The 21,459-nt window shown below is 45.0% G+C and overlaps 1 protein-coding gene across 1 annotated transcript; it reads left to right on the top strand.

The window, feature by feature from the left end:
• Window positions 1–17: 17 nt before the first annotated feature.
• Window positions 18–21,062, top strand: COPA (COPI coat complex subunit alpha). The gene is made up of 33 exons (XM_075040873.1): window positions 18–143; window positions 344–457; window positions 932–1,005; window positions 1,317–1,397; window positions 1,698–1,774; window positions 2,223–2,332; window positions 6,263–6,372; window positions 6,970–7,069; window positions 7,711–7,846; window positions 8,281–8,363; window positions 8,928–9,078; window positions 9,511–9,577; window positions 9,683–9,758; window positions 11,822–11,904; window positions 12,901–13,040; window positions 13,962–14,047; window positions 14,477–14,615; window positions 14,965–15,127; window positions 15,225–15,371; window positions 15,662–15,851; window positions 15,987–16,082; window positions 16,460–16,548; window positions 16,790–16,913; window positions 17,208–17,297; window positions 17,388–17,497; window positions 17,699–17,776; window positions 17,984–18,052; window positions 18,280–18,416; window positions 18,989–19,175; window positions 19,260–19,370; window positions 19,586–19,747; window positions 19,848–20,042; window positions 20,365–21,062. Exons 1-33 carry the CDS (start codon window positions 104–106, stop codon window positions 20,422–20,424), a joined length of 3,675 nt encoding a protein of 1,224 aa, XP_074896974.1. The 5' UTR covers window positions 18–103; the 3' UTR covers window positions 20,425–21,062.
• Window positions 21,063–21,459: the final 397 nt, after the last annotated feature.

Genomic DNA, 21,459 nt, shown 5'->3' with positions numbered 1-21,459 from the left:
TATGGTGGGGAGGTGGCGGAAGCGGAAGTTAGCTGGGGCACTTCCGGGGCGCTGACGTGGAGGGCTGGGGAGGTGGCAGCGCCGTGGGCCGGGGCGGAGGGCGATGCTGACCAAGTTCGAGACTAAGTCGGCCCGGGTGAAAGGTAATAGCGGCACCGGGCTCGCGCCGTTCTGGGAGCCCCTGGGGACCTGGGGAGGCCGTGCCGGGAGCTCCCACCCGCCCCTGGAGTCCCTGAGCGGGACGGGGTGGGCGACGGGGCGAACGGCTCCACCGGGGCTGCTCCGGGCCTCTGGGCTCCCAAGTGCGCGGAGGCTTCGCTGTCACATCTCTGTACCTCCGCAGGGCTTAGCTTTCACCCCAAGCGGCCGTGGATCCTCACCAGCCTGCACAATGGCGTTATCCAGCTGTGGGATTATCGGATGTGCACCCTTATCGACAAATTCGATGAGCACGACGGTCAGTGTGCTGGGGGGAGGTCTTGAGACCTGTATGTGGAGGAAAATCGGGGTGCGAGAGGAGGAAGGGTGGCTCTGCTGAAGTGTTACTGAGGCCTCTGCGTGTTTGGCTTCAGAGCCTCTCAGTTTTAGCCTGTGTTTTTTTGTGGCCAGTTTGCTGGCTCTGAACATTGCTTGCACATGCATAAAGTGGGGTAGTAGTTTTATTTTTGGTATGAAAATGAACCTGTAAATACAGATCTGAAGGGCCTGGATGTTTTGCGGTGGGTTGCTGCAGGCATCTTGATGGAAAGGAATGGGTTTGGGGGTGAGATGTCAGACTGTTACATGAGTCTTTATTGTTGCTTTGAAGCTCTTAATTTATCAATAGCAACAGGAGCGAGGAGGAATGCAAGTTGTAGTCTTTAAGTGGTACAAGGGACTGCTTCAGCTGTCAGCCATCTTGCTGTGTCCAACCTGCTCTTCCTATTTGTAGGACCTGTTCGAGGTATTGATTTCCACAAACAGCAGCCTCTGTTTGTTTCTGGAGGTGATGATTACAAAATAAAGGTAAAATTTTACCCCTTTAGCACTTGTTCTCTAAAAGGCATCATTCAGGGAAGGGAATGTGCAAAGAAACCAGTTAAAAGATGAGAAAGAGTGTGTGTGTGAGGGAAACAGGGTTTGGCAATTGCGATTCTCCTGTTTCCGGAACCTTAGAGTTAACTGCAGCGAGTTGAAGTCTCGTTGTAGCTTGCATTAGAAACACATTTTAAAATGGAAGAGAGAGGCTTGTCGGTGAACTGAAATGTGAGAATGCACACAAAAAATCTAGCAGGCGGCAGCACCTACCGTCATTGTTCTACTTCTGTGTTGTGCAGGTCTGGAATTACAAATTGCGCCGTTGTCTCTTCACTCTGCTCGGGCACTTGGATTACATTCGCACTACCTTCTTCCACCATGTAAGCTCCTCTTGTCCTTACCCCAGTGATGGGTGTCTGCTCCCTTTGTGTGTGAAAGGGAATCTCTTTTGTTCCCCTGGTTGGGAACCTTTGCTAAAGAAGTTGTGCTGGTCTTGCTGGTATAAGGGCGCTCCAGATATGGTGGCCTTCTGTAGAGGTGTAAGAGGCATAAATTCTGCCTCCAAGATCTTAAATAAGATTTAAAAAGGGTCATACCTGGGGACAGTTGGAAAATACCATGTAGGGAGGGAATGTCTGGGGTGTGTATTACTTCATATACAGAATACTTTGTCTTTTTAGGAATATCCCTGGATCTTGAGTGCTTCTGATGACCAGACCATTCGGGTTTGGAACTGGCAGTCCAGAACTTGTGTTTGGTAAAATCAATGGTTGCTTTAAAAAATAACTGCATGGTTTGGGGACGAGCTGTCTGTTGTTTTCAAGCAGAAACTGTGCTTAGTTGAAGGAATAGAACTGATATCAGTTATGAATATTTCCGTCAGTCTTGTCTTTTGCTTGTTTATTCTGATGCCACTAGACTTGTATTCATAAATTCACGTGTTTGGTTGAAAGATTTTTGAGGTTAAAATCATACATGTCAGTGCTGAGCCTTTGAAGTTATTGACATCAGAATTTGACCCTTGAATGTAAAAACAGATGTGCTCAGTGTTCAGTCATGCTAACTTGTGAAGAGTAGCTTTTATTTAGCAATCCTGTATTCCTCATCATCCTACCCGAGACTGAGCTTACTGCTGTTGGTGCAGATTGGAATGTGTATTAATATATCTTATATTCATATGGTATTTTCTGTCCTTTCTGTTGTAGTGTGCTGACAGGACACAACCACTATGTGATGTGTGCCCAGTTTCACCCCTCTGAGGACCTGGTAGTGTCAGCCAGTTTGGATCAGACTGTGCGCGTTTGGGATATTTCTGGTGAGCTGCCCAGATCAAGGGGGTACCCAGTGGCAAAGCCCACTTCAAAACTGCAATTGCTGAAAGCCAACTGAGGCAGGAAAGAGGGGTTTGGATCTGAGAGCAGGAAGAGAGCCTGTTGACTGGAGAAGCCTCAGGAGAAAATTAAGATTTCTCTATTGATGGGGACCTATTCCCCTCAGCTGCCATGAAGTCATAGGATATTGGCTGGGAGGGAGCTCTGGGCATCATCTAGTCCACCCTTTTGCTGAAGCAAGTCTTCTGCAACAGTAGATGAGGTGAGCTGTAGTTTTGTGCAGCCAAAAAACCCTCTAAAGATGGAGATTCTGCAACCTAATCTCCCAGTCTGGTTTTATAGCCAATATAGGCAACAAGTATTGCTGTCAGAAGGGAAATAGTGTTGTCAACTGACCAGCTTTGCAGATGTGACAGACTTGTAGGAGGATTTTAGAAATTTCTGGACCACCTATATCCCCTTGAAAAACTCTTGGAGACAGCAATATGTCATTCATTCTGAGAGAAGGATAAAAAGGCCTCTGTTGGGTTTTGGTTTTTTGGGGTTTGGATTTTTTTTTTTTTTTGTAGCCTAGTTGTGGGTGGTGACAGGAAGTTAATATTATTAGGGATTCTTTCAGCTTTTTCAGTCTGCTTGTCAATTTCATAAAATGAAGTGTGGCCTAAAGATCAGGGCAGGAGTTGCAAGTCAAAACTCCAAAGTACTTTGCTGATATCTTAGCTGTTTCTTAGTTATAGAAAGGCCTAGTCACCTAGGCCACAAGGTGACTTAATGGAATGAAATATAATCCCTAAATGAAAAGCTAGAAATGGAGAAAATATTAGATGGAGATAAGGGATGGGTGGGAGGCTGGCAGGGGCAATACTGGTGGTGTTACTGCATAAACTATTCTAGAGACAGGCTTCATCCGACCTGCCGCTCTCACCATTGCAGTTTTGGTTGGGCACACTGTGTTGTTTGTAGTACACGCTCAGACATGGCCAGCTGTGTCAACAGTGGGGGCTGGGGACAGGACATCCTGGTTATTTAAAACCTGTCCCCCTGTCTGTACTGCCAGCATGGGGAGTTTAACAGCTATTCTGCCACTAAGCTTTGCTGCTGCATTCTCCCACAAACACTCTCTCTCAGCAGAGTTCCAGCTGCGAAATTGGTTTGGAGATAGTACAGATCTTTTTTTCTCAGCTGATATGTGATGAGGGGTTTTAGAGACATGGTGAATTATTGACTCAGCTGTCACTCCAGTCAGACATGACACTGTGAGAATACTAGTGTGTGGAAAAACCTACAGAGAGTCGAGAAGCGGATTCAAAATACAATTCCACTCCCCAGTTTTTCCCCCAAATGACTTATGTCCTTAGCAGGATTCTGTTCTGGCTCTAGCAGTCTCCTGGGAAGGGTTATTCCCCCATTTTGTCTGATGTCTGTTGTGCACATAATCCTAGTCATAGAGAGCATCATTTGGTGTTGAGCTTTAACTCCATTTCTAAGTGCTGCTATTAACTTGCAGCTTCTGCTGACATCAGTGGGGATTTTTTTCAGCAGGTTTTGGGATTATGAGCACTGGTTCTTTGATGCCCTCAGTTAAGTGAGTTTAAAGGTCACATTGCAAAATCCTCCTCCCCAAACTGTGACCCTCAGCAGAGAGTGTGAGGGATGAGGAGCATGACCCAGACTGGGCACCAGAATGTGAAGATGGCCCTGTTGCTTTGAATTCCTATACAGATAGTGCTCCTTGGTTTGAAACCTGCTGCAAAAGGATCTTCAATGCAAAACAAGTATGCTCAAGGTTAAAGGGTCTGTTTCCTGCTAATCTCCTGAGAGAGACTGTGTGAATGCAGTCAGAATAAGCTTGTTTAGATATATTAAAATGCATGAACGTTTGTGTTGTGTTATTCACCTATGCTGTGGAATGAAGTCCTTGCTCATGACGCTGATATTAACCTGCAGAAACTACAAAATAATCTTCTGTTTTTCCTCTGTCTCTTTATAAGTATTAACCCCCAAGGAGGGTCTTAGTGGTCTTACCCTGATCAGACTGCTTTTGTGTGTGCTCTAACATCACACACCAACTCCTGTTTAACCTTACTCATGGTTGGCAAATGTTGACGTCTGATGCTTGGCAGGAAACTCCCTTGTTCTGTCAGGGCTCTGTTTAGTCGATCTGGATGACCAGCTTAAGTGAGGATCACCTGAAGGTTTGGGCTGGCAATGTTGAGAAGCCCTGGGACTGGGAGGACCTGAGCTGAGAGTCCCCAGATAGCATCTGTAGACCTAGACTGCCTCTCTCTGAGCACCCTCAGTGGATATATGGTGATGGCTGGCAAAACCTTTGGTACAACTTCAGCTTCCACTGCACTTCTCTGATTACCCACTGAATGTGGATGGATTACAGGGGCAGGAAAGAATCTGAGCCCAGCAATGAAAGAGTCTGCACCCGAGAGCCCTCTTTAAGAGTTTCCATTGAATAAGAGAATAGACCAAAAGAATTTGCAAAGCACTGTCTGCTTTCTTTCTCTCCTAACTTGCAACTTGTCATTCACAGTGAGCATGTTGCCCCTTCACTCTGGTTATTTTAATACCTGTTCTCCTGAGTGCTTGTGTGCATGAGCTGAGTCTCCTTTTCAGATTTTTTTTTTTTAACAGTTGACCTCAGAATGCCTAATATCTGCCTTTCTGCCACAAGTCCTTTTTCTGTCCCTGCTCCCTCCCCAGAGCAACACAGGAGGCTGGTGTGTTCTGTGAGTGTCCTGCTTTTCCTCTCAATTTGTGCAGTTATGCCAGAAATTTTTCACTTGTGTCCCAGTCCTGTTTCACTGGCTTGTCAAAGGCTCAAGTGTTTTCCCTTCCAAAAGTCTGGTGTTTCTTCACTCATCTTTTTTGGATTATGGATGTTTTATTCCTCCTTTCTGGGGTACTTTGTGTCAGCTTTGTAGAAGTATCTACTCAGCCATTCAAGTCTTTCACTGTTACCTGGGCCATCTGTGTGTGCACCTCACTCAGTGCGCTGAGCATCTGTGCTTTGCTGTGAGACACTGCTTAACATGTTGGTTTCATTAGACTAACTTTGCCAGAGAGGCTGTTGAGATGTTGAGCTGTTAATCCATGAGGAGTTTGGGAATCAGAATTGCAACAAGAAAATAATAATTTTTTGTCTTCAGTATTGTTTGTTTTCTTCTTACATTTCCCTCTTTCTTGGGATCCACACCAGTGCAATTCTCCTTTTATCCTAAACAATTTTTTCTTATCCTTGATAAATTTCATGGTAGCATCCTTGGGCCAAGTACTTAAATGGAAAAGTACATTTTCTAAGTTTTGTTTTAGAGTGTTACATGTACAGTCTTTTCCCTGTGCACTGTTGGAGGAGAAGCTTTTCCCGATTCTCAGTTTCCCTATTGTGTTCTGTTGGGTTTTAATGAAGGACAGCACATACAGGTCTGTTTTAACTTGGATGACTTAGTTTTCTTCAGAATTGGGAACAGTCTTTATTTCATACAGTTTTAGCTCCAGAAAATATTTTGTGTCCAGGCAGATTGTTCAAATCCATAACCAAGAGGTCATCAAAGTGGCATGGGTGAAAGTGTCCTGAAAGTTGCAAGCTTAGATTAGCAAAGGGGTCAGAGGGAGAAAAATCGGAATGCGTTGGTCCTCCTTTGCTGAGGTGCTGCTGTCTGTGTCCCAGTGAGCTGAGGTGATCCTTTGTACGATTTGCTGCATTGCAAACTTTCTTTTTGGTGTGTCTAATCAGAGCTTGAGCTTTTGGAGGAAGTGGAAGGGAGTCCTGGATGTTTCTCACCCTCTTTCAAGTTCCCAGCACAGGGAGAGCGCTCAACTTGTTGCTAAATTAGAAACATTGTCTTGATAATATGATTTTTGCTTCCTCCACCCCTGCTTCTCCTTCCTCTTTGTTCCACAAGGCCTAAGGAAGAAGAACCTGTCCCCTGGAGCTGTGGAATCGGATGTCAGGGGAATAACAGGGGTGGATTTGTTTGGAACAACGGATGCGGTTGTGAAGCACGTTCTTGAGGTACAGTGTCAATGTGTGTGTGCAGTACAACCTTTTCAGATTTATTTAGCAAAATCTCTGTAACACAAATGGTCCTCTAAAAGCCCAGGAAAACAGCAGAGGAAGAAAAGAGTTGAAACACCTGACTCAGCTCTGTAGAGTTATATGCTCTTTAGATTACAGCATTACTTTTTCTGAGTTTAAAATCTGAAATCTGGAGATGTTTGCACTGTAACCAAACAGATACAGTTTTCTCTGTACAGCCAAAAGCACGGTTAAATAGCAGATGTTATTGCCTTGTGTTACTGGAAGCAACAGAGGAGATTATGGTAGAGACAGCCTTCTGTAATGGCTTGTTAAAGCTAGGAAGCAGTGCTGCTCTGCTGCTGAGCATCAGCTTTGCTCTACTGGTGAAGAACGGTATCCACAAAGCTTATTATTGTGGGCATCTATAATCTTACTATCTGTAAGCATTTGGTATGAGCAACATGGTGTATAAAAACAGTGAAAGCTGTGTCTTGGCAAGCCTGTCTGCAGTCTTTGTTGCTTTGTCCTTCCTTTGCTCATTCCATTCAGTCACCAGATTGCTTCGAGTGACTGTTTTCTTTTTGCCTGTAGGGCCACGATCGTGGGGTGAACTGGGCTGCCTTCCACCCTACAATGCCACTTATTGTGTCGGGAGCTGATGATCGGCAAGTGAAGATCTGGCGGATGAATGGTAAGAGGATTCTCCAGGGGGAGCCCACAGGGAGAAGGGGGTTAAGAGTTGAAATTTATGTTTGAATATCTGTAGGCTGAACCTGGAGGTAATTTACACTTTGCAAATGTGTCTGTATGATAGAGTGGTAAATAATCCCAAGCAGCGTTGGCTTTTGCAATTTGAGGAGAGCTCAGTTCTCTAGCGAACACTTCTAGCTTCTTCTGGTTTGCATGCACTGCTGAGCAGAAGTTTGTAGGAGTACAAAAACTTGACTGTGAAGTTTTTTGAATATGTAAGACATGGAGATTATTCGAGAGCCAGAAGCCCTCCATCAGGACCGGTTGTGCTTTTGTCAGCTCAGTCCAACTAAACTATATACAATTCTTATCACCTCTTTAGTAATCTAGCTTATCTGTCTCTCTTAGGTGAGCTGTGGTAGTGGTTAGGGAGAGGTGATAAATGTAATAATAATAATAATAAAATTGTATGATAGAGTGGTAAATAATCCCAAGCAGCGTTGGTGATGATTGCAGAGAATGGTATAGTAACTAGTGGCCGATGCAGTTTGCTTTATAATAAAGCACTTGCTCTGCTTCCGCTATGGCAGAGCTTAACCTGCTTAAGTGTTATTTTCCTCATTCTTTTCCACTTCTTGTTAGAATCGAAGGCCTGGGAGGTTGACACTTGCCGGGGGCATTACAACAATGTCTCGTGCGCTGTCTTTCACCCACGGCAGGAGCTAATACTCAGCAATTCAGAAGACAAGAGTATCCGTGTCTGGGATATGTCTAAACGGTTAGTGCTTGTCAAGCATCTGACTCAATCTTATTACAAAAGTTTTTACATGTATGAAAGACCTACAGTTATTCTTAGAGAAACCGAACACTAGCAGTTCTTATAGTGTTTGATAATTCATGAATGAGAAGCCGTGTTTTTCACATTCTCTGTCCCTTTGAGACACATGTTAAGAGCAAGGCTTTTAATTGTCTGAAAGCAAGTGGAAGAGGGCTGACTTGTCTAGTGATACTGCTGCTGCAAATATGTTAAATGAGAATATATTATTTGACAGAAGGCTTTGAATGCAGTATTTTTATGCTCTGTGGACGACTTGTGCTGAATGCTGGAGATGGTCTGGATGGCAAAACTTAGGATCTTCATTTTGGAAACTGAAGTTTACGCCAAGGTTTCCATTTTGTTTATATTCTTTATTCCTTTTATTGCACATTTAGCACAGGTGTCCAGACCTTTCGGCGTGATCATGATCGCTTTTGGGTATTGGCTGCTCACCCCAACCTCAACCTCTTTGCTGCAGGTAAAAAAAGCTCCTACTCAGTGTCTGATAGGTTGCTGTGAAGAGAAAACGTTTTCCATATAGGAAATCCATATAGGATTTGTTTTTCTTAGCACACTTTGCAGAACACACTGACTTGCAGATGCTTTTGTTAAATGTATTGTGGGGAAAAAGATCCTTATTTACTAGAGCACAATCTCATTGTATCAGCTGTAGTTCAAAGCTAGAACAAGATAGGCTCTGCATTAACTAGCTAAATGTTCTAAGGCTAAGAAGGGTTGGGATAGATCCTAGGGGAACCCATGCTGGACTATTAACGCTTAAAGAAATGCGTGACAGCAAGGCAAAGTGTTTCTAGAAGAGCGTCAGATCTTAGATTTATTAAGAAGCCTAAAGGGGTGTGGGCCTTTAGGAGGAATTACTTAATTCAGTCAGGCTGAGGTGTAGCAGACATGGCTCCAGTCATTGGTTATGATTTTTGTTGGCTCTTTCTTGGTTTGAAGGGCTTGGTAGTGTCATCTTCATAATGAGAAAAAAACCCACAGGATTTAATTCACGTTTGAATTCTTGCACGCCTTTTCTCAGGCCATGACGGTGGCATGATTGTATTCAAACTGGAGCGTGAGAGGCCTGCTTATGCTGTGCATGGGAACATGCTGTATTATGTGAAGGACCGTTTCCTCCGCCAGCTTGATTTCAACAGTTCAAAAGATGTTGCTGTCATGCAGCTGCGAAGGTAGGAGATGGTGCTCGTTGTTTTACAAGAGGTGTTGCCAGTATCCTGAATCCCTTGTTAGTTTCTTGCTTACAGATAGGTTGTATTATTGTATTCGCATACTTCAGTTTCAGCTGACTCTTCTGTCAGATGAACTTCCAAAGCCTACAAAAAGTTTTTTAGGTCAATTTTTATCTGTGCATAGATATAATTTTATTTTTTTTAATTAGTTTTAAGTCTCAAGCTGAAGGGCCAGCTCTTTCATTCAGGAAATGCTCAAGCTCTTAGAGTGTTTCCAAATGATTTTGATTCAGGAAATTAATCAAAATGGAGCTTTTCTGGTAGTTGGTATATTTCAGAGAATGAAGAGCATTTACCAGAAGATGACTTTAGTAGAAACAATCTTGGTCCACTCTAACTTTCTCTTTTCTTCATGACTCTTCTTTTCTTCAGTGGTTCCAAGTTCCCTGTGTTCAATATGTCATACAACCCAGCTGAGAACGCCGTCCTTCTCTGCACAGTAAGTCAGTTTTGCTGCATAATATGCTAAAGAACTTTCCATGAGGCTGTGAATGTTGGTTCTGTGAAATCCTATCTCAAAATGGGTTTTTCCCCTTCTCTGCAGAGAGCCAGTAACTTAGAGAACAGTACTTATGACCTATACACCATTCCCAAGGATGCAGACTCCCAGAATCCGGATGGTAGGCATTTCTTATTTCACATTAGTCCTTGTGCATGTTTATTACTATGTAGCTGTCCCCTCCTCCGCTCTCCAACTGTGTGTGTTTATATATAAAAAAAGCTTCTTTTCTCTAAGCCTCTCTTGTTGGACTCTTTCTCTGTGTTTCCCAATGCCCCTGCAGCACACATCATTTGGCAGGCTTCCTGCTCACTATATCACACTACACTGACTTGAAAAATTCATGTTCATCTCAAACTTTTACTGCTACAAATATATATTTTATAATTTTGTTATTAGGAACTTTCTGTTTTCCCTTTCAACGCAGCAGGCAGCCTTCCTGGCTTGTCGACAGAGATGGATTTTAACCAGATATGTTTTGTTCTAAGAGGTTTTATACTCTGAAAAGTGGCTGTAAAAATGACAATGCCAGGGTGCCAGTAGTCATTCTTTCTCTCGGCAAATTCCAGATCAGTTTTGTGCAATTTACAAATCAGAACATGATTTAGGAAAAAAAAAATAATTCTTTCTCCTAACTATGAATTCCATTTGGGATCTGAAACTCCAGCTGGTTCCTCCTGCCTCTGTCGTCACAGCAGTAAAGATTTTGAAATGAGTGGGAGTGATGAATGAGTTAGACTGGAATCCAGCTCACTTATTCATCGATTTATTGATTTCTGTGGGTCTAATGAAGGGAGGATTTCTTTGCTGAGTACAGTCAGCAGGTGTATTTGGAGAGAGAAAGAGAAAGGGAGCTTTATGGTAACTTTACATAGATTAAATGTTACTGAATGTTTTTCAAATATTTAGTTTGATTGAGATGTTCAATGCTGACTTGTCTGGGGACACCCAGCTTGTGACCCTTTAAATGAGGAAAAGGGGATATTCTTCTTGCAGAGGAAGAAATGTCTAGGCCTCATGAAAACCATGCACTTTTAGTGCATTTTCAAGAATAGCATAAAATTCTACTGGTTGGTAGGTATCTTCTCCAACAAGCTGTTATGTGTGCAACCTTCTGATGATCTCCCAGGACTATAATGTAGGTATTTAACACGTGCCTTGGAGTTGTCATCCTCATGTCCTTCAGCTTATTTACCTGACCTACAAGGGAAGCTTTCTTGTCACTCTTTAACAGTCTTCTGGGTAGTATATTTCAATCATTTTCTGCCTGATCTACAGTCGGCGTTAAAGACTTAAAGCCAGTAAAAATGTTGCATTGTGGAAGTTCAGAAAAACAGTTGAAGTTGCCATCAGAAAACCCCAGGCAGAGCTGGGAATTGAATTCGGACAAGTCTTTCTTGTGTTGGGTACTAAATGAGGGCTGAGGGGCAAGCCAGTCAGGTTTAAATCATCATTTGTTAGGATGTAGATCTGCCACAAATGGCACTATGCTTGGTGAAGTAGTGCTTGGTCTAGCGCGTGAATCTCCAAAAACACTTGGGTTGAGCAGCAGGACTGGTGAGAAAAGGGGCTGAGAGCTAAAGAAAATTTTATTTTACCAAAACCAGCAGCAGCTCTCTCACTCTGTTCCCTTCCGCTGCTGCAAAAAGCCCTCTCCACATCTGATACACATCCTGCAGTACTGTTCTTCCTGTGCTGTCTGACATGCAGAGTGCTGTGTTTGTATTAGCATTTTAAAACTGGGAGAACAGCTGCGTGCTGGGGAGAGTGCAGCCTTTCTCCTCCAGCTCGTTATATCAGTTTGTGGGGGGGAGAGAGAGGGGGGCTTACGTTGAAGCCGGGACCCTCGCTGCTCAGTTCGTTTGGCCAGCAAGGCTCTGCTCGTTAGCTTGACAGACGGTGCTGTCGCCCAGGATGGCCTGCTTCAGCGCCAAGCAGTGGCATTGGCGGTACAGACAGCCACTTGTCTTGTGCCTTGGCTGGAGAGAAGGGCTGGCGCTGGCCACACTGAGATCTGAAAGGACATCAGGGGAGGAAATGAGTCTTTTGAATAGCCTCAGGTTAAACATGAATTACTAGGAAGCAGCTACAACAGCCAAGATGGGATCAAACAAGACTGACTAATGTGTTGCCATAAGAGCCTGCCAGAGGTTTTATTCACTGCCTTCGTTTTGCTCTCCCTAGCCCCTGAAGGGAAGCGTTCCTCCGGGCTAACAGCTGTGTGGGTAGCTCGTAACCGCTTTGCAGTCCTGGATCGCATGCATTCGGTAAGGGGACAAGCTTAATAGGGTCATCTTTTTAACAGGGTATGTTGTCATTTGGAAGCATGCAGATGGAAAGTGGGGAGATTGGGTTAACAGAATTATTGGAGATCCAAGTAGACTGGCAAAGCATTGTCAGTAGAGAGTGGGCTGCAGACGTACATGAAGAAATATAATACAGTGAAAATGTATTTGAAATATTATTTAACTTCTTTGACAGTACATCTTAGCTCAGTTGCTGGAAGCCTGCTAGAGCAGGTGAGTTCAGGAATAAAAGCTGACCAGAACAGGACTGTGAAGCCACCCAGGTCACTTTCACAGAATGAAAGTAATGGGGAAATGGTAAAAATACAGGTTAGATTTTTAATAAAGCTCTTTGTTCTCACTTGTGGAGTGCAATAGGAGAAAGAAGGGGGAAAGACAGTCATGGAAAGTTTTCTCTGCTTGAATTTACTTGATGTGAAGGGGAAGAAAAGTCTTGCTCTTTGCCCCTTGCAGGAATTGTATTTTTTCTTTTTTTTTTTCTTTTTCTTTTTTTTTTAAAATAATTCAGGGTGTTTTTTGCCTTAGTAAATTCAAATTTATTTCATGCCTTTTCTGTTACTCCTCCCTGCCTTTCCCTCCTCCACTTGCCGTTCACCCCTCTCAACTTCATCATTTCCTTTTTCTATCTACACTGTGTTCTCTCTCGCTTTTCCCTAATATTACTTTGTTCATATACTCATTGTAGAGGGGGTTTGCAAACTGTATCAGCCAGCTAGTAATGACAGCAGTGGGGCTGAAAAGGAAGGATACACTGTGTATGCACCCTGGCAAACTTGAGGTTGGGTTTTCTAGCAGGATAAAGTCTGATCCTGCTTTGAGAAAAGCTGCAGCTCTTATTTTGCCTCTTGTCACTGAGATTCAGCTATACAAAATTTCTGAGTTAAAATAAACCTAAATTTCTTTGTTGAATCTACCTAACTGTCCTGTGCTGTTACATTTCCTCTTATCAAATGGCAGATCCTAATCAAAAACCTGAAGAATGAGATCACGAAGAAGGTGCAGGTGCCGAACTGTGATGAGATTTTCTACGCTGGCACAGGGAACCTGTTACTGAGAGATGCAGACTCCATCACCCTCTTTGACGTGCAACAGAAGCGGTAAGATCCAGTCTGCAGGGAGAAGTTTTAATATTGTAATCCTGCTGGTGTATGCCCTCTGGGGACAAGTAATAGCTATTAATGCACTCCAGAATTTAGCATCAGCTGCAGGCTCTGTCAGACTGATCCAAACCACGGCTAACAACTGTTATGAAGAGCAGAGTGTAAACATAGCCAAGGTGCAATTTATGCTGCAGGCATCGTGCCATTGATCACAGGGAGATGTGTGCCATACCCTTGTAAATCCCGTGACTACAGAATTGGGTGCTATAAAAGTGGAGAGAAATCAAAAACCCCAAACTCAATCAAGCTAAGCTTGCCTGATGTCTTGTCCCTTAGGTTTTATATCTGCTCAGAATGCTCTTTTAGCAGCATGTTTGTGCTGGTGTATGTGTTGCTAGCCACAAAGAAACAGGCAAGGAGCTGGTGCTTTTGGCCATCTTGGTAGGCTTGAGAAGGTTCTGGATTATCTACAGATAGATACGGTCTATGTTGATTGCTTATGTCCCAGAACTTGTCTCATTTCCTTATTTGTATGCCTTTGTCTTACTAGAATTGTTGGGAAAGTTACAAGTAAATCAAACAATGCAAATGCTGCTTGGAAATACCTTATTTCCCTCGTTTGGTTAAATCTATCCCTAAAACCCCCTCAGAAATCCAGGTTTTGAAGTCAATTGTCATACAAATATATTTGTTTTTGCACAGGTATGGGGAGAGGTTTGTTTTGCTGTACTGGACTGCAGAGACACTCAGTTCTGCCTCATGATTTTATAGCTCCAGAGTGGCAAAAAGGGGCTTCAGCGCACCTGCAAATTGGGTTCAGGGTGTTGAGCACTGGTAGTTATCATACAGCTTGATCATAGAGCTTGCTGTTGGAGGGATATTGTTCAACTCTCTGATGTCAGTGCTGTCCTTTCCCAGAACTCTGGCCTCAGTGAAGATCTCCAAGGTGAAATACGTCATCTGGTCAGCTGACATGTCCCATGTAGCTCTGCTGGCTAAGCATGGTAAGTGGTGGTGGGGTGCAGTGTTTCACGTGGATCCTAGAGCACACTAGCTCCTTCCTTGGTTGGGAGCAGTGTCCCTGCAATCATGGCCTGCTAGAGAAACCATTCAATGCCATGGCTAGCAGTGAAGGTGCAGCTGAAGACATTCACAGTGTGAGCCCTGCCACTTTGTCTCTTCAGCAAAACCTTTCCACAAGTTTGTAAAACAGAGGGCTTCTTGTGCTCTTCAGAATGATCCAGCTAATCTCTTTCATAAAGCAAAGGCAGATAGTGACAATTTAGTTGTGGTTGCTGTCATATCCTTATTGTCTGACACTCTGAATATAGTCTCTGTTGCTGGGACTATGGAAGAGAGAAGCCATAATTCAGAGGCAGGTGTTTAACCTTAGAGGGTTCCCTAGCCTTATTTCTTTTGGCTTTCCTCTCCAGCCATCATGATCTGCAACAGAAAGCTGGAGTCACTGTGTAACATCCATGAAAACATCCGTGTCAAGAGCGGTGCCTGGGATGAAAGTGGTGTTTTCATCTATACTACCAGCAATCACATCAAATACGCTGTCACCACCGGGTGAGTCTGGGAGTCATGCGCTGAGTCCTTGAACTGGCAGGCCTTGTGCAGACTACCATGGGGTTTTTTTGGCAGACTCCAAAGCTGGTGCTTGTGAAACAGCACTTCTGTTACAGCATGGACGTACCCAAATACAGCTAGAGCTAAATACTCATGTTTGGTTGCTCACCCTGTGCGCTGGTATTTTTATCGCTGGGCTGGATGGCTGCACTGTTCCTCTGACTGGGGCTTGCTTTTATAATGCAGGCTAAAATAACATACAGAGTGTTGAGACTTCTTTGAGGTAGGGAATGTAGTCATGCACGTGTTGTGTTGGTGTGCATGTTATGTGTGTGCTGTGTTGGCATAGGGATCATGGAATTATCCGCACCCTGGACCTGCCTATCTATGTTACCCGTGTGAAGGGGAACAACGTGTACTGCCTGGACAGAGAGTGCCGCCCCAGGGTCCTCACGATTGATCCCACAGAATTCAAATTCAAGCTGGCATTGATCAACAGAAAGTATGATGAGGTGAGGAGATGTAAGAAACCCTGCACTCTTCCTTGATATATACCTGAGGGTAAAGGAAGTTGTTGACGGCTTCAGTGCCTGGGCCTTTTCTTTGCAGGTGCTGCACATGGTGAGAAATGCTAAGCTTGTGGGCCAGTCCATCATTGCCTACCTGCAGAAAAAGGGCTACCCAGAGGTGGCCTTGCACTTTGTCAAGGATGAGAAGACCCGTTTCAGCCTGGCACTGGAGTGTGGCAACATTGAGGTGAGGCAGCAGGTGGTGCTGTGAGAAAGGCACGTCTTTTGGGGCATTGCTTCCAAACCTTACTTTTTGCTGCAAAGAGGAGGAATATTGGGAAGAAGAAGTGTTAGCCGAGGGTGATAGAGTTGAGGATGACAGCAGCCTTACTAAGGTGCAGGCCTTCGGATAGGGGCATGATTTAGTGCGGTGATCCTTGTAATCCCATGCTTTCCATCGCGGGCATTATCAACAGAAGCCTGCAGATAAAGTTGCTTTCTGCAAAGCCTTTGTAACCACATCAGTTCTCTTGTTAGATTGCTCTGGAAGCAGCCAAAGCTCTGGATGACAAGAATTGCTGGGAGAAACTGGGAGAAGTGGCGTTGCTGCAGGGAAATCATCAGATTGTGGAGATGTGCTACCAGCGCACCAAGAACTTTGATAAGCTTTCCTTCCTCTATCTCATCACTGGCAATCTGGAGAAGCTTCGGAAGATGATGAAGATAGGTGAGTGGCAAGATGGTGGCAAAGAAGGATGAGATAAAGAGGATCTGAGTGTCATTCCCAGAGGGAGTGAGTGGCATCACAGTGGAGGCTAAGAACAGCAAAGCTATTGTGACTTTTTTTTTCCTTTTGGTTTAGCTGAGATCCGTAAAGATATGAGTGGCCACTATCAGAATGCCTTGTATCTAGGAGATGTGGCAGAGAGAGTGAGGATCCTGAAGAACTGTGGGCAAAGTGAGTAATATCAGACTAACATGTGTCCCTGTTGTCTGGGGAGAAGCTGGGGAGGTTGTTGGGATGAACAGTAATCTCTGGAGACAGATCATCATAATCTTTTACCTGAGAAACTGAATCGGATGAGCAGAAAGTAACCCAAGAGCTAGAATACCATCCAGGAAACCTGAATCAACTGTAGAGCATATTCAAATGATCAGTTGTTGCCTACACATTCTAGTCCTAAATCCAGTAACAGCCCCAAAGGTGTGATTCTACACTTTGGTATGCTGCTAATCTTTCCTTTGTGACAGTGTGGCCATGCATGCAGGTATGAGAAATTTTCTTTCTCTAGGCAATGAAGAACCCGCACTCACGTTAGCTGTATCTCATTTCAGAGTCCCTGGCCTATCTCACGGCTGCAACTCATGGTCTGGATGAGGAAGCTGAAAGTCTGAAGGAAACATTTGATACTGAAAAGGAAACGGTTAGCAAACTGACTTAATGCTTTCTACTTCAAGAGCTCTGGAGTTTGGGAAGAGGATGACAGTGGGATCTGGTGTTAGTGTGACTGGCTAGGCAGCTTCTTTCTGGGAGGGAGGAACCATCTCCATTCCAGTTGCCACTTATCAGGCTTGAGACTGTCTGTGCTGCTTGGAGGCGGGTAGGTCAAAGAATGGGATTTTCCTTATGTGGCCTTTAACTGTTTTTTGCTCCTCTCTGCTCAGATTCCAGACATTGATCACAATGCAAAGCTGCTGCAGCCTCCTGCTCCTGTCATGCCTCTGGATACCAACTGGCCATTGCTGACTGTCTCCAAGGGGTTCTTCGAAGGAACAATTGCTAGCAAAGGTATTGCTTTGTATTTGGAAAGTTGCATTAAGCTGGGATATGCAAAATGGAGATGTTTGTCCCCGTGGTTCCTGAACTGTTGCTGTTAACCTCAGGTTTGTTGTGTGTTACCAGCAGATGTTGGAATTGAGCTTGGCATTTACACCGTCTTTAGCAAATCTCTCAAATCTTTGGCCTTTTAGCACAAGACAGGACTTGACAATTGGAGGGGAGGGTGCTGGCCTAATGTAATTCTTTGCTTAACACCTGACCCACTTGGAGATTTGTCAATGAAGGATCCTACCCTTTTTGTAGGCAAAGGGGGTGCCTTAGCTGCCGATATTGATATTGACACTGTTGGCACCGAAGGCTGGGGAGAAGATGCAGAGTTGCAGCTGGATGAAGGTGGGTGAATCCAAGAGTTTTTCTTGCAGAAGTGTAAGTCTGTGCCTGTGTAAGAGCTCTGACTGTTTCCCCCCTGCCCCCTCTGTGCAGATGGCTTTGTGGATGCTGGAGAAGGCTTTGGAGAGGAAGGTTTAGGTAAAGGCCAGGAAGAAGGAGGTGGATGGGAAGTTGAAGAAGATTTGGATCTTCCCCCTGAACTGGTAGGAGGCTTCTAGGAGGCTTCTTAAGTAGCACAGTTGTAGTTACTTGGGAAGGCAATGACAGCTTGTGGTGGTGGTTGTGGTGGGGGAAATGTGTTACGGGCTTCTTCAGTGACTTGGTCACCACAGCTGTGGCCAGCTCTCATTGCATCTGGGTGCTGGAAACTTCCACACTAATCACTGCTCTGTGTGTTCCCCCAGGATGTTCCTGCTGGTCCAGCAGGAGCAGCAGAGGATGGATTCTTTGTGCCACCCACCAAGGGCACCAGCCCAGCTCAGGTAGTGGCACAAGTCTTTGACTGTCTTTCTCAGAAACTTTCTACTTTGGCGCTTGTTTTTTTGGGTTCAGTCCTTCTTGTTAACACTCATCTGTGAGCACAGCATAGGGACTTTCTTAAGGGGGGTTACGGATGATAAAGGATAGATAAGACAAATCTGTGTGTATACACAATTTCTCTTGTATATGTTCCCCTTCCATTCTTGTAGGTGTGGTGTAACAATTCTCAGCTTCCTGTTGACCACATTCTGGCAGGCTCCTTTGAGACAGCAATGAGAGTAAGTTTTCCCTGGAGTTTCTAGGGAAAAGATTGTGCCCTTGTCCCCATATACTTTTGTCTCTGATCCAGTCTGAAGCTTCATTTTGTGTCCTTTTGTGAATCATTTTGTGCATTTTTTTTTCTCTGGGTATAAAATAAGAGGTGCTGTGAGCCTGAGTGATGTCTGTGTGACCTTTGTACAGCCCTGGACAAGATTTACTCAGCAGACCAATGTGTCTATTTCAGCTCCTCCATGACCAGGTAGGAGTAACAAACTTTGGACCCTACAAGCAGCTGTTCCTGCAGACCTATGCCCGTGGCCGTACAACCTACCAAGCCCTGCCATGTCTCCCTACCATGTATGGATACCCACATCGCAACTGGTAAGCAATTGGGTTAGCTCTTTTTCTGTGCTTTTTAACTTGTGCCATATACCTCCCAGACTCCTTGACAGTTGTAGCCAGAAATGTCTCCTCCCTGTGTTGTGATCGGAGGAGCCTTCCTGTTTGCTGGATATAAATAGGGAGCATTCTGTCTGTAGTGGGATTTTTCTGCTGTTTGATGTAAAGATTTTAAAGAACTGCTTTCATGTTTTTTTAGAGACTAAATCCAGGGTGAGGCAGTTGGGATGCTGTGTTTTCTAGCACTAATGCTCTGGCTCTGACAAAGCTGGTCTGAAGTATCTAGAGAACCACAGGTTTGTTTTTACAGTGGTGCCTGGAAGCCACTGTAGAAAAATGAGCCAGACTTTCCAGCCTGCGCTAATGCAGAGAGGGCTGGGCATTGTGGGTGGCAGAATTATGGAAGCACATATGTCTTTTGTGCTAAGCTAATGGCAAAGAAAAACAGCGTGGCCCTAGGTCAAAACATCTCAGTCGAGCTGACAATATGAGTGTTCCTGCTGGCCACTGTAGTGGTCCCATTTGTACACCCAACCCCTCTTTGGTGCCCCCAGGAAAGAAGCTGGCTTGAAGAATGCCCTCCCTGCCATTGGACTGAAACTCAATGACCTGATCCAGCGCTTGCAGCTGTGCTACCAGCTCACTACGGCTGGCAAATTTGAGGAGGCCGTGGAGAAGTTCCGTTCCATCTTGCTCAGTGTGCCCTTGCTGGTGGTGGACAACAAGCAGGAGATTGCTGAGGTGAGATGCATACTCTTCGGTCTGTTATCTGTGTGCCTGTGGGGCAGGAGGCCAAATGCCTGACTCTGTCTCCCTCTCTGAAAGGCCCAGCAGCTGATAGCCATTTGCCGGGAGTATATTGTAGGACTCTCAATGGAGATTGAGCGAAAGAAGCTGCCCAAAGAGACCCTGGAACAGCAGAAGCGAATCTGTGAGGTACAGAAACTCTGTAAATTTCTTCACCATGAGGGGGAAGTAGCCTTTAGGTTTAAAAAGGCATTGGAAATCCCGAATTCGGCCATTTCCTCCTTTAAAGTGGATGTGGCAGTGATTACTTGGGAGGGGTTTCTTGCAGCATTTTCAGGGTATCCAGTTATTTACGTGTTTGGTAGTGATTGTATCCCTACTTTCCCTCCTTCTCCCTAATGCAGATGGCTGCCTATTTCACCCACTCCAACCTGCAGCCTGTCCACATGATCTTGGTGCTCCGTACTGCTCTCAACCTCTTTTTCAAACTCAAAAACTTCAAGACAGCTGCTGCTTTTGCTCGTCGGCTGCTGGAGCTGGGTCCAAAGCCTGAGGTGGCCCAGCAGGTATGTCTGTGAGGTGCATGTGTAGAAATACCTGCTGTGGCAGACCCTATTTGGACTGCTTCCTAGCTGCCTCTCTGGTCGATGTGGTTGCTTTTTGCAGACTCGCAAGATCTTGTCAGCATGTGAGAAGAATCTCACTGACACCTACCAGCTCAACTATGACATGCACAACCCCTTTGACATCTGTGCTGCCTCTTACCGACCCATCTATCGTGGCAAACCCGTGGAGAAGTGTCCACTCAGCGGAGCCTGCTACTGCCCTGAGTTCCATGGGCAGATCTGCCGCATCACTACAGTAAGAGAGTCTCAACGTCTATTACCACCCACTCCTAACCTGTGATGTTTCCCTTGAGAGTCCCCTCCAGCAGCTTCCCCCATGCTTGCCCCTAACTTGGCATAGGTTTTGGGTGAAGTTGAATGTTGGAGGGCTTGGCATGTGCGGTGGAACAGTTTGGGAATTGTGAAATACTGTGTAGTTTAAATGCTACCTTCAGGGACCGACATTGCAGTGATCAGCAGCATGTGTTCTTGAGAACTGTCTAGGCTCTGAACGCTGCACACGGGGTTGGGCTGTTGAGTTGCTTTTAAGCATTAATCATCTCCCTTTTATTCCTCAGGTGACGGAGATTGGCAAAGATGTCATCGGGCTGCGGATCAGCCCACTCCAGTTCCGCTAGGGCATGCCTGTCCTGGGGAGGTGTGAGATCAGAGGGAAATGGTCTCGTTTCACAGCACAGTGCAGAAACTTTCACCTCCCATCATTCCAGCTTTAGTCTAGTCTCTTCACCATAGCCATGCCTGTGCTGTGTCTTACCTGCTCTTCCCCACCCAGGAATGCTGTAGTGACACTCTTAGCTGCTTCCAAGTAGTAGCAACTTGCACTTCTGTTTCCAGATCCAGCTGATGTTGAAGTTTCTATGTACCATCATCTCAAGAAAAATCTTTTCAGAGGTTAAAGGGTGGCTCTTGCTGAGCCCTGGTTACCACACATCATGCTCTGTAGAAACTGCTTGAGAGGCAGCAACTGCCTCTTGTATCCTTTTGTGTTAGGCTCCTGAAAGAAGAGCTCAAAAACCCTGCTGCAACCTGGACAGCAGGAAGAGCCAAGCCTGGTTCTCACAGGAATGTGGCACTGTCTGGAACCAGGGCCAGCACAGAGCCTGTCCCTGCTCCGGGGCAGCTCTGCTCCCATTGGAAGTGGCAGGAGAACAGCTCAGCATCCAAGTGCTAGTGTTGACTTTTTGTTTTGTTGTCCTAGCAATGTTTCTCAAAATAATCAGCTTCTCTCATGAATAAAGTACATTGACCATCTTGATCTTCCTGTTCTGTAGCTCAGTTGGCCTTGCTGAGACAGAAGAGACGTTAGACTTTTCAGCCCCTCCTCCTCCCTCTTTTGTGCTCTTAAGCTACCAGACTTGGTGGGTTTTGAAGTTTCCAGAAAATGGAGGCTGTAGTCCTGAAATAATTTATCATGCCAGCAGAGGCTGCTTCCGCCAATTATTAATGTGTAATTGCTGTTGCCAGTGCTCAAATTATCCTTATTGGTAATGCTTCTGTCTTTGCATTTACCTTGTGTAGTTGTACCCTTTAGTATTACTGTACCTTTCCCCACGGTACTTAACAGGCTGGAGGATCTCCAAAGCCAGGCAGGTTGTAGTTTCTGGCAGTGACAAGGATGAGAACATGCATGACCTAGAGATCCTGCTCCCTTT

This window comes from Buteo buteo, chromosome 11, assembly GCF_964188355.1.
Source record: "Buteo buteo chromosome 11, bButBut1.hap1.1, whole genome shotgun sequence".
Lineage (NCBI taxonomy): Eukaryota > Metazoa > Chordata > Aves > Accipitriformes > Accipitridae > Buteo > Buteo buteo.
This window is presented reverse-complemented; position numbering and strand designations above follow the sequence as displayed.